Source organism: Bos grunniens, chromosome 26 (genome assembly GCF_055505025.1).
Source record: "Bos grunniens cultivar Pamir isolate PY7600 chromosome 26, Bosgru_T2T1.0, whole genome shotgun sequence".
Taxonomy (NCBI): Eukaryota; Metazoa; Chordata; class Mammalia; order Artiodactyla; family Bovidae; genus Bos; species Bos grunniens.
Window position 1 is genome coordinate 9,007,869 of NC_141190.1, and position 17,299 is coordinate 9,025,167.

The window sequence follows — 17,299 nt, forward strand, 5'->3', positions numbered from 1 at the left end:
CATCTAAGTAAAGTTCAAAAGAGAGGAAGAAAGGTTTAGGTAGTTTCAAAAGAAGTGAGAATACAGCCATAAAAAGATGTCGATGTCCTTGATAATAAGCATTTCGAAACAATGACTTTAAAATAATGTCACAGCTAGAGCAAGACTCTACTTGATTCACCATGATGCAATCCCGGTACTGAGAAAAGTCAAGAGATTTGAGATCTAATCATTGTAAGTAGCAAAGTTAGTTCAAATTTCTAAAAAACTTCTGAAAAATCAATTTCCATCATGCTCAATGGTAAAGAATCTGCCTGCCATTGCAGGAGACTCAGGAGACAGGGGTTTGATCCTTGTGTTAGGAAGGTACCCTGGAGAAGGAACTGGCAACCCCCTCCAGTATTCTTGCCTGGAAAATTCCATGAACTGAAAAGCCTGGCAGGCTACAGTCCATAGTATCCCAAAGAATCAGACACAACTGAGCACACACACATACACAGTGAATCGATAAACTGCAGATTAATACAGAATAATTATCCTCTCCTCCTGTGTAACTGAGGTATTTCTAGTGTTTCTTTCAATTCAGACATTGTGTATTTCCTGTTGTGAAAAGCCAAATGCAGAAATGAGCTCTTTAAACATTCTGAAACAGTAATAACCCATCGCAGGTTCTGTTCTCTCAGATCTGAGCTGCCCTCTTCACATGGAAGCCAAGGTCTGAACAAAGGTGACTGGCAAAGGGGTAAGTGAAGGCTGAAATCTGGCTCCCACTCAGCTCCCAACTGAAGCACACCTCCATCAGCCCAGAGAACGCAACATCTTTATGTGCTATGCAGCAAGTCCTATGTGCCAGGTATGGCCATCTCCAACCTAAGTGTCCACCAAAGGGGAGAACAAGAACATTGTACCTCCATTCAAAGGCAGTGGTCATGGAAATGTGTGACAACATGGGAGATCTTTGGACAAATACAATATAGTACACTGTTCAGTTCAGTCGCTCAGTCCTGTCCTGCTCTTTGAGACCCATGAACCACAGCACGCCAGGCCTCCCTGTCCATCACCAACTCCCAGAGTCCACCCAAACCCATGTCCATTGAGTCAGTGATGCCATCCAACCATCTCATCCTCTATCGTCCCCTTCTCCTCCTGCCCTCAATCTTTCCCAGCATCAGGGTCTTCTCAAATGAGTCAGCTCTTCTCATCAGGTGGCCAAAGTATTGGAGTTTCAGCTTCAACATCAGTCCTTCCAAAGAACACCCAGGACTGATCTCCTTCAGAATGGACTGGTTGGATGCCCTTGCAGTCCAAGGGACTCTCAAGAGTCTTCTCCAACACCACAGTTCAAAAGCATCAATTCTTCGGCGCTCAGCTTTCTTTACAGTCCAACTCTCACATCCATACATGACCACTGGAAAAACCATAGCCTTGACTAGATGGACCTTTGTTAACAAAGTAATATCTCTGCTTTTTAATATGCTGTCTAGGTTGGTCATAGCTTTCTTTTCAAGGAGTAAGCATCATTTAATTTCATGGCTGCAATCACCATCTGCAGTGATCATGGAGCCCAGAAAAATAGTCAGCCACTGTTGCCACTGTTTCCCCATCTATTTCCCATGAAGTGATGGGACCAGACACCATGATCTTAGTTATCTGAATGTTGAGCTTGAAGCCAACTTTTTCACTCTCCTCTTTCATCAAGAGACTTTTAGTTCCTCTTCACTTTCTGCCATAAGGGTGGTATCATCTGGACTCAAAAGTGTCACCCCAAAATTCATGCCTAGCAGAACCTCATAGTGGGATCTTATTTGGAAACAGAATTTTTACAGATGTAAACAAGGTAAAATCATACTATCTTTGGTTGGGTCTTAAGTCCAATGACTGGTGCCCTCATAACAAGAGGAAAGCGACAGAGAGACACCCACATATGAGGTTGTAGGTGCGGGGAGCTGCCCGTGAGAACGGGGTCCTTTGTCTGAAGGACACAAGCTCTGGAAGCTGCCTCAGTCCTTGAGGGTTTGCTTGCAAACATAGCTCTCTGTCCTGCCACCCCAGAGATTAGGAGCTTATTTACTGCAGACACCTGGAGTTCTGTGCAAACTTCTCATGCACAGAGAAATGTTATCTGGTGTAAGAAATAATAACAGGGTGCCATTCCCATGCTCTCAAGATTTCTTGTGACTGTTTGTAAGATGTATAGGTCAACCAAGAAAAAATGTCAACTGTCTTGTCTTTCTCACGCTCTTCTGTATAAATATAAAATGCTGAATAAAGTTGGTGTCAGACTGAGTCCCTTCATGGAGACATGTCTGAACCTCTCGACCCCATCTGTGTTGTAGAATTCCTTTGCTGTAGTTTTCTTTCTTAGCCACGCCGTACACGTCTCGGGACCTGATCAACTTTGCTGGCTAGCACCGGCATGTAGGAAATGTGAAGATGGAGGCACAAACTGGAGTGATGTATCTACAAGCCAAGGATAGGATTGCTGGCAGTCACCAGAAGCTAAGAGGAAGGCATGGAAGTGATTCTCCCTCAGAGCCTCCAGAAATAACCAAACTTACCATTAGGTAGGAAGTTAGGCATGAGCAGCCAGGAGTGTCCTAGACAAAAAGGATGCAGGTTGATCTCTAAACCCCATCCCAGACACATCCAGGAGGGCTCACAGATATACTGCAAAAATAACCACAGAGACTTTTCCAACTCCTGCGCAGGTGCTCTCTGCACACAGTGGATACAAACTAACCTCGGGGGCTTCCTCAAGTAACCTTAGACACCTAGGAGCCCATTAAGGATTCATAAATATTCTACATATGTATATGTCTGATTATAACAGACTGAATTATGGGAAGACATGTGCAACAAAGCCTGGTGTTATATAAGTTGCACCTGTCAATCAGCCTTGAGTATATGTCCATTTGCATTTCCTTTCCTTATTGGTGGTGGATACAAGCCCTATGTTGCACAGTTCAGTTCAGTCGCTCAAGTGTCCGACTCTTTGGGACCCCATGAATCGCAGCACGCCAGGCCTCCCTGTCCATCACCAACTCCCGGAGTTCACTCAGACTCACGTCCATCGAGTCAGTGATGCCATCCAGCCATCTCATCCTCTGTCGTCCCCTTCTCCTCCTGCCCCCAATCCCTCCCAGCATCAGAGTCTTTTCCAATGAGTCAACTCTTCACATGAGGTGGCCAAAGTACTGGAGTTTCAGCTTTAGCATCATCCCTTCCAAAGAAATCCCAGGACTGATCTCCTTCAGAATGGACTGGTTGGATCTCCTTGCAGTCCAAGGGACTCTCAAGAGTCTTCTCCAACACCACAGTTCAAAAGCATCAATTCTTCAGCGCTCAGCCTTCTTCACAGTCCAACTCTCACATCCATACACGACCACAGGAAAAACCATAGCCTTAACTAGATGGACCTTTGTTGGCCAAGTAATGTCTCTGCTTTTGAATATGTTATCTAGGTTGGTCATAACTTTCCTGCCAAGGAGTAAGCATCTTTTAATTTCATGGCTGCAGTCCACAGGGCACCACCAAAAGGAGGAAGAGATGGGAAGTATAAAAAGGGGAAGTCAAGAGGGATTGTTACAATTCCTATGTCTGTTCAATAAAGGATCTGTCTGCCTGTGCTGTAATTTTTTCTGTTGTTTTAAACTCTTTCGTCCATCGCTCCACATCTTTGTAGGAATGAGACAAGAACCGAGGGAGAGAAATCAACTAACCTGACACTTCCAAGACCCTGACTTCAGACTTCTGGCACTTCTTGATCTGCGACAGAAAAAATTTCTGCTGTTTTAAACCAGCAGGTCTCTAGTGATTTGTTATGGAAACCCTAAGAAACTAATACAGAGACCATACATTTTAGTGGCTTAGAGCTCTGGCATTGGACATAAGTTATTATACCTAACCTATTTGAAACTCAGTGTTCATATCTGTAACATGATAGGTAGTATCCACCTCATGGCATTTGACAATTAAGAGAACAAATGTATCTGAAGTGTTTAGCACACAGACTGGTCTATGCTAAGAATGGAATAAATCTTCACTGTGATGATGCTATGTTGATTTTGACACTGCTGCTGCTGCAGTAAAGATGATGATTAAAAGGAAAAAAATGATGCAAAGCTATGTGTACATATATGTATAGTTAATAAGATAAATACAATATTAAAATATATGATGCATGTGCCTGTGTGTATTCAACACATGTATATCACCCCATATAATATAAGCTTTAAATAATTAAATGAAGAAACCCTTTCCTCTTATGACAGGGACTTGAGAGCTTACAAAATACCAGTGTGCCCTCTAGTTCCCAACTCCACTGGTAGGGTGGAGCATATGAGTCTGGCTAGTAACATATGAGCAGAAGGACCACCCAAATTTTATGACATTTTGCATGAATGGCAAATGTGTACATTAAAATCTGTCATGTGTTAAGCCACTGTAATTTCAAGGTCTATGGCATCACCTGGCATTAGTTAATTCATCTCTTAACACACACCTAATCAACACATCTCTTTTTCACCTGTCTTATGTTCCTCCTTGCCCCACCCCATTACAGACAGATGGGAAAAGGAAAGCAAAGAATGTTTCATTATGCTATATTGGAAGGGCTATTAGGCCCAGAATTTTATGCAAAAGACAGCTTGAATGCAAAACAAGCAGATGCCTTGACTACAGACCAGATTGCTCAAATTAAAGAAGGACAATGAGCCATAGCCAGAGAACAGCTTCTGAAGTCATAGGTAAACTCGGTGGCCAGTATCCTGGAGAACTGACCATCTCTACTCCAAAGAAGAGATGTCCATTCTCACCTACTCATTTTGTTTTCTTTAAAAGTCCTGGATGGAAAAAAAAAAAAAACAAAAACCTCCCAATAATGTTAATGGAGAGATATTTGGTTTGGGTGGATTTCATTAAGTTCATTAAGTTACTGCAATCAAAATTCTTGCAACCTAAATAGTATGATTAAACAAGCAACAGTAGTAAAGCAAGAAGTGGCCAATAAGAGTATTTATTTTAATTCAGCCTAACTACCCATGGGCGGAGGAGCCTGGTGGGCTGCAGTCCATGGGGTCGCGAAGAGTCGGACAGGACTGAGTGATTTCACTTTCACTTTTAATTTTCCTGCACTGGAGAAGGAAATGGCAACCCACTCCAGTGTTCTTGCCTGAATCCCAGGGACGGCGGAGCCTGGTGGGCTGCCGTCCATGGGGTCTGCACAGAGTCGGACATGACTGAAGCGACTTAGCAGCAGCAGCAACCTCTACCTCTAACTTTTAATTCGCAACACACTACCTCACTGTCCTCTATACTTCAGCCACACAGACCTTCTATCAACTCCTCGAACAGGCTACATGACTTTTGCACATATTTTTCTGTGTTAAATGCTCTTTTCCACCCCCACATTTTGCCAGTTAATTCTCAACCTGCCTTGGTTTTCAGTTCCACTGTCTTATCCTTGGGGACAACTGACGTCTGCATGTGTACTCAGTCATGTCTGACTCTTTGCAACCCTTTGGACTATAACCTGCCAGGCTCCTCTGTCCATTGGGATTTTTCAGGTAAGAACACTGCAGTGGGTTGCCATTTCCTCTTCCAGGGGATCTCCTGACCCAGGGATAGAACCCGTGTCTCCTGTATCTCCTGCATTGCAGCTGGATTCTTCACCCACTGAGCCATCAGGGATGCCTTTCCCAACTTCCCTGATCAAGTCAAGTTCCTTTACAGCTCTGCATACCTTCCTTTTTTAGCACTTAATGCAGTTATAATTATACATCGGTTCGTATGACTATTTGATCACCTTTGTCTCCACCAATAGACTACAAGTTCTATAAGGAGCAATACCTAGGACATCGATTTTTTTCTCATTAGTGTATTCTATAGTATTAGTTCAGTTCATAACACATGTATTCTACAATATTTAATAAATGAATGCTTAACAATCTGTATGTGAAGGGATGTTATCATATTATACATCTACATTTGAGAAATGTACAAGTGGAGTCTCAGATTTTAAAGGATTTGCTCAAGAAGCGCAGACAAAGGTATTTGACTTCTGACTTTAGGACCTTTTACTAGAAATGAATCATTTCAAGGACTGGAAAGCACTGCCTGGCATACAGTAGATGACTGCTGCAGACTTTTAAGTGAAGAAATGAAAATGAGAGTAGCAAAGAATAAATGATGAGCTTCAACGTGGTTTTCATAGTGAATAGTCTTGGCCATGACACTGGGCAGGTTGCATCACTTCGGTAGGCCTCAGCTGAAATTTAAACTTGGTGACTTTATACTCTGTAAATCTGAGATGCTGTGCTTCCAAACTCCTCATACCTTGGGATTCTATCTCACAGCAGGTACCTACATATGGTGGCTGAGTTACTTAGCAGCCCAGATTTGACTTTATGTTTTGGATCATTTTTAATGTATTCAGAGAGTAATTATCCCTATGCAACAAGAGGCAATTGCAAGGGCAATTACATCAAGGATAACATACGGGAGCTATAGAAACAATAGAAAGTTATTGCAGGCTGTTAAGCACAGCAGATGGAGAAGCATCATTATAACCTTGACAGTTGACCCTGGGACTTCCAGATATATTATATAGTTACATGCAAGGAAGCAAAGAACACCTGGCCCCCAAAATATCACTGAGTGTTCTCTTGGCATTGTTCAATGACTCAGAAACTAAAAAAAGGGAATCGTGAGTGATCTCAGTCATTCAGCCAAGAATTAGGTAGAAACTATAAGGGAAAAGACATCTTTTTCTAACAAATTTGGGGATTTTCCATCTAACTAGTCATACATACTAGAGAAGGTGATGGCACCTGACTCCAGTACTCTTGCCTGGCAAATCCCATGGATGGAGGAGCCTGGTAGGTTACAGTCCATAGGGTCGTTAAGAGTCAGACACGACTGAGCGATTTCACTTTCACTTTTCACTTTCATGCACTGGAGAAGGAAATGGCAACCCACTCCAGTGTTCTTGCCTGGAGAATCCCAGGGACGGGGGAGCCTGGTGGGCTGCCGTCTATGGGGTCACACAGAGTCGGACACGACTGAAGTGACTTAGCAGCACCAGTCATACATACGTGTTCTTATCCTGACTGTCTCCTAACCAAATTCCCCAAAAGGTGCTCAAAAATCGAGAGGTAGCTTACCTTTCCAGATTCATCTCTCACCTACTCCCTAACCTAAGCCTATACTCTGGCCTCATAATGTAGTTTTCTCATGGCCCCCTGAGAAATCCCATGGCTCCTTCAAGTCCAGTTCAAATGTCATTTCCTCTTTGAAGCCTTCCACTACGCTCCCAGGTAGAGCTCAGTGCCTCTAAATTCCCAGGTGATAGCACTGACAACCGTCTGATTTACATTATGATTACTTGTCTGCCTGTCTCTGTCTCTTTCTCCAGCCCTAACCATCCCACTAGCCTGTAAGACTCTTGAAGATAGGGTCTATGTTTGATTCATAACAATATACCTCAAGAACATAATTGCATGTCTGATATTTACGAAGACTACTGCGTTAAAAGCTAGGTGGCAACTAATCAATAGATGAATTAACTGTACTCAAAGAATGAATTGTATTACATCAACCCACATAATAATGTTTATTTTATCAGGGAATTTTTAATGACCTCACTTTAACCCCAAAGAACTAACTCCAATTCTAAGAAGTTCAAGCACACCAATATTCCAGTAACGGAATTTTCAGAAGAGGTACTGTGTTATTTACTTCTTACCTTTCAGTTAAAATTATTAAATTCTTTCTATGTCAGGCACAGAACTAGAGTTTTGCATGCTTTATCTCATTTAATCTTCAAATAATCCTAAGAGGTATTATTACTAGTCTCATTTTCAAACAGGACAGTTTGACATATAAGTAGATAAATTACTTTCCTCAAGACACAGGGTTAGTAAGTGTCAGGGCTGGGGCCTGAATTCAAATCTGAAAACCTGTGTCTAAGATGGAAACATGAACTCCTTGCCACTGTGTGTTCTCCATGCAGTTAGCGCCACCCCTAGTATCTGATTAATCATCATCTTTAATGTTTCTCTTCACCTCTTATTTCTTTCAAGTTACTTAATTTTACTCACATAGAAACTTTCACCTAGATAGTTTATAATCCTCCCTGATTGATCCCTAGTTCCTTTACAAAGTTAGTATCAGTATCTAAGGACTCATTTTATCCCTCAATTTTAGAGTAAGAAAACAGACACAGAGAAGTTAAGAAACTTGACCAAAGTCACACAGCTGCCAAGAATGAGAGTCCAGAGTGAACACAAGCCATTTGACCCTGGCACCCATGTGCTATCACCCACCTCCTTAGGACATTCGTGCATCAATCTGGAAGTCCACTGGACAAAGTGTCTGGGACTGTTTCCTACCCAGGCAACTCCTTAGCCAGTTCAATCACAGCAACCCAAATCACATAGGAATACAAATGACTTATTGTCAAAGAAAACAAAATCCATGTGTTTTCTTACTTATAAAATGGAGCCTAAAGTCTCTGCCAAGCTGTAATTTTACCTCATCTGCTTCCATGAGGTGGTCTCGGTTCTGCTTTCATCACTAATTGGCATTGTACCGTATTAGACTTAACTTATTCCTTTTAGACGGAGAAGGAAATGGCAACCCACCACAGTACTCTTGCCTGGAAAACTCCATGGATGGAGGAGCCTGGTGGGCTGCAGTCCATAGGGTCGCAAAGAGTCGGACACAACTGAACGACTTCACTTTCTTTCTTGCTATAGTTCCTTTTGGAGAAGGAAATGTGAACCCACTCCAGTGTTCTTGCCTGGAGAATCCCATGGACAGAGAGGCCTGGTGGGCTGCCATCTATGGGGTTGTAAAGAGTCGGACACGACTAAGCAACACACACACACACACACACACACACATTCCTTTTAGAAAAACAAAGGTCAATAACCTCAAACTCAGTCACTTGCCTGGTTGGTCAGATTGTTTTCTCATTTCCAAGAGATCACTGTCCTCTATCTATGATTATCTTGATAAAGTAATAATAACCTCCACATGAGATCTTGATACAGTAATAACCCCTAGCATTTAGATTTATGAGTCTATCATATGTCAGACACTGTGCTTAACTCCGTCACTCAGATCCTTCATTCATATAATCCTTTTATTAGACCTAGGATGCTGAGAACCATACCCGAGGGCCCATGGCTGGATCCCAGCTCCAACTCAACCACTCAGCCTATTCTTAGCCTCTGCTGCCAATATTCTGGTCTCCTTTTTCCCTCTCTGTAATACAAAGAAATTTATCCAAACAGAATTTTTTTTAAAAAAAGTTAACAGTACCTGATAAGACCCAGCTCTTCTCCATTCAGATCTACCATTTTCAGGAGCACCATTTCCTTGTCTGTATTTGAAGAATACCTAGTCAGCAAAATAAACAAACTTAGTGAGTTCTAGGCTAGAGCCTGGCCCTTGTGTATGACGAAGCAGAAGCTGACACAGAAAACAAAATGACTCTCAGTAAGCAAGGTTCCCTGACACCTGTAATCCTATGAACTGTATCCAGGGTCTTATTTCTTAGCTAAAGAAATGTTTGCAAATGTGACCAAAGTTAGGGGCATAGGTTCAGATAACTGGAGATGAAATATACATTTTTGAAACATTATAGGACATATATTATTTCTCATGGAAAGGATTAGTTTTTGAAATTTCTATTCATGTAAAATTTTAGTGAAATCTCTTAAAAATAGCAGGGAATGTGCAAAATCAAAAGCATGCCTGACCTACAACTTAAAGTGTTCTTTTATGTTTTTTGAAGGGAAATCAGAGTATATTTTCTAAAAATCAACTTTGAATTTCTATCAAAAAATATGTAGACAAATGTAAAATATCAGGTTGGACTGAGATATTATTTTATTCTGCCATAGTAACCAAGTACTTCTCTTCTGTCAAAAACCCAGTTTATCACATTAAAAAAATTTTAAATAATGGCCTTTCTTAAGTTGTCCCATTCAATTATGCCAGTTTCATGGCTTGCTCTTCATGTCAACTTCTTTATTCTTTTACCTTATCTATGTTCCTACATTCCCCTGGACTAAAATGATTTCTTCTGAATAACGTAATAAAAAGAGCTATTCATTAATTGAACGAATATATTATGCATATTTTTGTATTTTATAGATGAGAAGCTGAGAGCCAAGAAATTAAGGTTTAAGTAAATCAATAAAGGTCACACACCTACAAAGTGATAAAGACAAGACCACAGGTGCACCTGATTTGAAAGCCTAGAGTCCTTCAAACATTCACATCCAATTCCCACAGCCAGCAAAGTGGGAAGATGCGTACACAGGTTTTTCTATGCTTCTACAGTCTCATTTCTGGTTGTCTTAGATTATAGACATGCTTTTAAATTATTTCAGCTTTAATACTCTTTCAGGCTCTCACCATATCCATCAACTAACAACCCTGTTCTTAGATTTTGTTAATAGTTCCTAAAGGAAAGCACATGCATTTCATTCTGATAAGTGGACCCCTCACCTTGCTCTCTCTGACTGTGGATTCCAAAGGTAAGAAGTAGGACTTCGGTTGATCTGTGCACCATCCACAGTCCCTTTATTGATAAAGATTTTGCCTGGTTTCATATTTTTGTGTGCTATCTCAATGCTCTATGGGTTAAAAAAGAAAAAAGTTGTAAAGTTAGAAATCCTAGTGTGCATAAGAACTTAGTTGATGTAAATAGAAGAGCCCTGTGGACAATTTCTTTCGTCTCCAACTTATCCCTGCTATGGGATGAAAGCTGGAGAGCCACAGGGCTGGTGTCATTCTGGGCTGGTATCCAAGATCCTATAGGTACTCTCTGTGTTATAAGAGACCTCTCCTAAGGTGCTGTAAGCAATGCTAAACAACAGTTGCCTCTAAGTCCCCTTGCCTACCTCCACAATGCCAGTGACCATGTACTCAAAAGTTCGATTGCTAAATCCTTCACTGGCAATTACAAATGTTGTGTACTGGAAATATCCTGCTGGACCCGAGTGTGTATGAGTGCCACTCAGAATAACGTTGTCTCTTCTGTACAGGGAGCCGTATTTATTCTGCAGCCTGCTCAGGACCTTGGAGGAAAAAAAAGAACAATCAGAACTAAGAAGAGGAATAACGCAGGTGCTTAGCCTGAAAAAAAGCTCTGATGAGGCTAATCACTGCGCCAGACATCCCCGTCAAGAGACCTTTCATTCTGTGCTTGAGTTCATCATCTCAGGAACAATGACATCAACAACTGCAATTGCTTACATTTTATAGATTCTTGCCATGTGCAAGAACAATGCTAGGTATTACATCATGCCATTTAAAAATCTTTATAACACCACCAAGAGGTAGGTGTTTTTAATCTTATCTTTTAGCTAAGAACATTGATGTGTCCAGAAGTAAAATAAGTTGCCCAGTGATATAATAAATAGCAGAGTCAGACTCTAGATCCAAGTCTCACTATTGACTTAGGAATCTCACCAGTTCATTGTCCAGACACTGTTTTAAGTACAAGGGACATACGAGGTCCCTACCCTGAAAAAGTTTTTATTCTAGTGAGGGAAAGATAAATATGTAATATTATATTACAGAGTGATAAGTGATAAGAAAAAATATTGCTAGGTAAGGAAAAAGAACGTGATAGGCATTAGTGAGGAAAGATCTTTCCAGAGATGTTATCTTTCATCAGAGGCTTAACCAAAGAGAGCAAGATGGTCATGCAATGCCAGAGTTGGGTGGGGCAAGCACCCTGGGAGCAGTGAACAGACAGGGAAAAAGCCCCTCTACTGTCTCATTTCCCAAAATGAAGAACTCAGTATTCCCAGACACAAACACTTATACTTTTGGTCTGGGGAAGACCGCCTGCTATGACCTGAGAACACCCCAGCAACCCTGTGGGTAGGTCCATGGGGAAAGGAATCATCATGCCATCATGAACTTGCCAGCCACTTGGTGAGCAACCATAGAAGGTGATCCTGCAGCTCAGTCAAGCTTCAAACACCTGCAGTCGCAGCCAATATCTCGAGTCAAACCTCATGATAACAAAAGTAACGATATGTGACTGTGGCTCTAACACAAGTCAGACTCACCCAACACAGCCATTCACCAAAATCCTGAGCAATAATACATAATTATTGTTACTTTAAGCTACTGAGTTTTCTGATGACTTGCTGCACAGCAGTAGATACCTAATTCAAAGAGTCAGTAAGTGTTCATTGAATTAGTCAATGAACATCCAAAGAAATAATAAATAATTAATGTCTTTGGAGGATATACACACATCAAGAAAACAACAGAAAATTAGTGATGTTGCCGAGTACCTATTTCTCTCTCTCTCTCTCTTTTTTTTTTTTTTTGGCTAAAATGTCTCTTTTTATTGAAATATAATCGACTTCAAAATACTGCATTAGTGCTGAATACCTATTTCTAATTTTGCTTTAATCATCTGAAATATAAAGCTTGGTATCAGTGCGGTTTGTGAAAGATGTTTTGACTTTTTTGTGTCAAAAATTATTAAAATGTTCCAGCAAAAGTGTCAATCCCAAAGCAACCTTCCTCAATGTAAGATACTATAACCTAATACCAGGGACAAAAGTGAAAACTCATTTATGTCAGAGCTGGCAAATACTGCTTATCTCGTGCATTTAGTCCTGTTTGTGGGTGGCTACTATCAGAAGTAGTATGCTGAGAAGGATTCTGAATCCAAATCTGGGCTTAGCGAAAAACAGTACTTTTGGGGTGGGGGTGGCATGTCATGGGGCATGTAGGATCTTAGTTCACTGACCAGGGATCAAAACCAAGCCCCCTGCAATGGAAGCACAGAATCTTAACCACTGGACCACCAGGGAAGACCCCAAAGAGTGCCTTTTTTGATTAGCAGTGCTGTCCACTTCGAGTATGGTATAGGCAGCAGTATGCTGATAAACAGTTTTTCTGAAAGATAAAAGAAAACCCTTATTTGTATTATCTGCCAATTTCCATGGTGTAAATACTCTCACCATAGTGAATTTCAAGCTACCAAAAGTTTAACCACCAGTTCGCAAAGTTTCTAAATATTTAACAATCAACCCTCATGAGGTGGTACCAGCCAGTTCCAGCACACCACGGGTACGTAAGGAAGCAGCAGCAACTGGTGTGTTACCTCCTGATCCTCCATAAACACATCAATGTAACTTCTATTTTAGGTAAAGAGCTCCACCACGCTTATTCTAGTCACGTGGTCATTGAATCAGGAAGAGATATCACAAACCATCTCGTCTCCTTAACCTCTCCATGCCTCAGATACTGATTGCTAGGTTTACCACATCCACGTAAGCAACCATACCATATCAGGAAAATGTGGAAAGGAAATTGAAAGTAATTAGACCAACACTGGGCTTCCTTGGTGGCTCAGTGATAAAGAAACTGCATTGCGGGCCAATGCAGGAGACACAGCTTTAACCCCTGATCTGGAAAGATTCCCTGGAGAAGGAAATGGCAAACCACTCCAGTATTCTTGCCAGGAGAACCCCAAGGACAGTCCATGGGGTCACAAAGAGTAGGATACAACGGAGTGACTGAACAGCAATAAAGACCAACATTACAAGCCCACATTCTCCATCCCAATAAGGTTCCATATTCTTTCTGTTTGATTCTAATTCCAGCCCAACTCTTCATCACTCTTACATATTCTTTTACACAGTAGCTATTACTGCTTCATGAAGAAATGTCTGTAGGGAGAAGAGGAAATCATCAATGAATGGACAACATGAAAGCTTAAGCAAAGTTAAAAAGCTGATGTTCTACACTGCTATACTTAAAATGGTTAACCAAGAAAGACCTACCAGAAAGCACAGGGAGCTCTGTTCAATGTCATGTGGCAGCCCGGATGGGAGGAGAGTTTAGCAGAGAATGGATAAGTATATATGTATGGCCGAGTCGCTCTGCTGTGTACCTGAGGCTATCACAACATTGTTAACTGGCTATACCACAATATAAAATAAAAGTTTTATTAAAAATAGAAGCTGATATTTTTACAATTTTGTAACCAAGGCAAGCAGGTTGTGGAAAAGAAAGAACTGCCAGTCAACTTTAAAGCTCTAATGTCCCACCCATTTTTATTTCTAATGAACTGTAACAGGATTTTTAGAATTAAGTACATTAAATACATTCTATGCAAGAATCAGGCTCTTAAAAACATAGAAATTATGAATCTTGAATTTTAAAACAAAATTTTAAACTACAAACAGCTACAAACAGCTCACAGAAATCTTCTCCTAAACTATAATCTCTGAGATGAAGTCAAACATGTGAGACTTCTGGAAAAAAGAAAAAAATTAAAGACTCCATCATCTAATAACAATGCCTGCCAATAACCATTATAAGTAGCATGTTTCCTACTTCATGAAAAGAGGGGTATTTTTATCATAGACCTATAAAGTTATATTAATGTCTATAGCTCAATTGACTTCAGTTTCCATTCCATTTCCTATGGCTGACACTCTTGGAAACGTGACATAGAAAGAGCTAGAAAAGTCATTCTGTTTTCCTGTCCAGCATCACTGCTTGGAGATCTTTTCTTTAATCTTTTCTCCATGCTGAAAATGTTATCACTCTTAAAGGTGAGACTGAGAACCTGACTAAAACTGGGTGTTATAATAAACTTAATGGCCTAGTCTAGTTAGATTTATTTTTCACACTTTCCCCTTGGATTAACTTGGGATAAGTAAGTGGGTTCATTTCAAAGTCTTTCTTCTGGGTCTCAGATTGCAGGGGGGAAGTAAACATTGGAAGAGATGGTTAAATGGTGTCAACTATTGACTGGATAGTGGTCTCTAACCCAACACATTAAATCCGCATCCCCTCCATACTGTACCCCCAAAGGTAGAGTGTGGAGAGGACAGAAGTTCAAAGTCTTATTTCCACTAATGACCCCACCATTTCCCAATCAGAACCATTTTTGATTCCTCAGAAAAAACATTATAGTGCAGTGGTAATGACCATACTCTCGAGCAGGAAGACGTCAGTGTTTGAATCCCAGTTCTGATGGTTCCTAGCTGTGTAGCCTTGGACAAGTTACTTGGTCCCCCGACACTCAGTTTCCCAATCTGTCAAATGACAGAATAATAGTATGTCCCTCATACAGTCTTTTGAGGATTAAATGAATTCATATATATGGAGCACTTAGAACAATACCTGATTTATCACAGGAACTATGTTAAGTGTTAGTTCTTATGCCAACTCATCCCCAAATCACATTAACATTTGACTTTCTAGCACCATATAGTCTCACTGCTGTCCCCCTGGCTTAAGACTTTTCTGCCAGCATTACACAATACAGGGGGGAATTGCCAGGAAAAGTGGGAATCCTTCCTGCAGTGCTAGTTTCCCTTTCCAGTTCTTTTAGCCTTCTAACACCTTGTGAAATCTCCCCATTCCTTATCCCCTATTTGAAATGCCTGGTGTGATAACTGTTTTCCCAACTGAACTCTCATCGGTAGAGCCTTGATGTTAATTTAAGGACTCTCCCGATGTGTGTCTTCACCTCTAGCTCTGGTCTATTTCAACCCACCTCAAACATCACTGTCTGATTAATCATCCTAAAGCAGAATTGTGTTTGCATCACTTCCTTGCAAAAGTTTCCTAAGAATCTCCATCACCTAGAATCATTAACAACCAAGCATTCCAGAGACCTACAAATTATGACCAACATATCTTCCAGGCATATCTCCATTTGCATTTCTCCCTGTGTTTCTGTGTATATGATTTGTACATGTACAAATCAAGCTGTCCCCTTGAGTTGATAGCTCTCTCCCCCAAATCAACCAATTCTACTCTTTCAGGGGCTTCCCAGGTGGTCCAGGGCCTAAGACTCCATGCTCCCAATGCAGGGGGCCTGGGTTCAATTCCTGATCAGGGAACTAGATCTCACATGCTGCAAGTAAGACCCGGTGCAGCCAAATAAATAAATAACAACAAATATTAAGTAAATAAAACTCTACCCATTCAAGTGTCATTTCCACTGCTCTTTTGAGTTACTCACTGTAAGGGAGGCCAGTTGCTCTGTCATGAGGATATGGACAATGAGGAAACGGTCAGTAGCCACAAGAGTGGATCATCCTGAAAGTGGACCTTTTAGCCTGCTTGAACCTTCAGATGACTGCAGCCTTTGCCAACACCTTGACTGCCAACTACCCTAATTCAGAACCACCTAGCTAAGCCAGCTCTGAATTCCTCATCCACAGAATGATGAGATAAAACAACAGATGTTCATTAAGTCCCTATTTGGGAGGAGCTATTTATTATTCATGAATAGATAGCTATAATAAACCATTGTCCTTTATTCCAATAAATTAAAATTAGTTGTGTATTTCTGGTACAGTCCTTCCTTTAATCCCCCGACTAGGTAGTGAGTTCGTCAACATGGCTTATGATTCATTTAGCTGTGTGCCCCCTGAAGTGACCAACAAAGTGCCTTGCAAAAAGTCAGTGTTCTCCAAGATAATAGAATGACCTCCTTTTAAGAATGTAGGCTCTGGTACCAGGCATATATATGTGTTCAGAATTCAGCTCTACCACTTGCTAACTGCATGAACTTTGGAAAGTTACTCAACCTTCTCTAAGACTCAGTCTCTTTATCTATAAATTGGGGATAACAACAGATCCACCTCATAGTTGTGGTAAGTGCAGGGCTTGGAAAATCACTGCATTCTCTGCTCAGCATGTTTCCACAGATGTGAGAGGCTCCCATCCTACTCCCCATAAGTGGGTGACAATGGAGACATGTTTTTAAGCTCTCTCGTCACCCCTCTTCCTGGCTCCTTCACACAGCCCTTTCACACAAGAGGAGCAACTGTTTATTTGGTGAGGTTAATAGAACATGACACTGAATAGTGGATATTTGATGGCCATCATTCTGGATGTTCTAGACTCTCCTCTTTCTCACATTTGTGAATATGTGAGAAGACACTGAGAGTATACTTTCTTTCTGTGTCCTGATCCGTGGAGAAATTACAGTTGGATCAGGGTCTAGAAATTGGCTGAGAGACAGACTTGGAAGTCCATCTGTCTATCACCATTTCTCTCTCCTTCCTTTGCCCCTTGCATCTTACGAGCTGCCTGCCCAGGGCTCCCAGGTACCTTGCTGCTGAGCTCATCTTTCCCACAGTGGGGTAACATGATCTAAATTGGGGGAAAATCACAGGCCCTGCGATATTCTACAATACAGTTTAGAGATTAAGAGAGCTAATGTTGTATTCTTCTAAATTTTATTATGGACATTTTCAAACATGGGCACATCAGAATAGTACAATGTGCCTTTCACCCAGCTTCAGCAATTTAT

At 41.1% G+C, this 17,299-nt stretch overlaps 1 protein-coding gene across 4 annotated transcripts in view; it reads right to left on the reverse strand.

Annotated features, from left to right (window-relative positions):
- ASAH2 (N-acylsphingosine amidohydrolase 2) overlaps positions 1–17,299 on the reverse strand; it is an 82,628-nt gene that overhangs the window by 36,240 nt on the left and 29,089 nt on the right. For 3 of the 4 annotated variants that reach the window (XM_086379172.1, XM_086379170.1, XM_086379174.1), the window contains 3 exons: positions 10,890–11,066; positions 10,495–10,622; positions 9,301–9,378 (listed from right to left, as the gene is read on the reverse strand). In XM_086379172.1, the coding sequence (XP_086235298.1) occupies positions 9,301–9,378; positions 10,495–10,622; positions 10,890–11,066 (383 nt within the window). The remainder of the gene's footprint in view (positions 1–9,300; positions 9,379–10,494; positions 10,623–10,889; positions 11,067–17,299) is intronic. The other variant, XM_086379173.1, reaches the window with a different exon arrangement.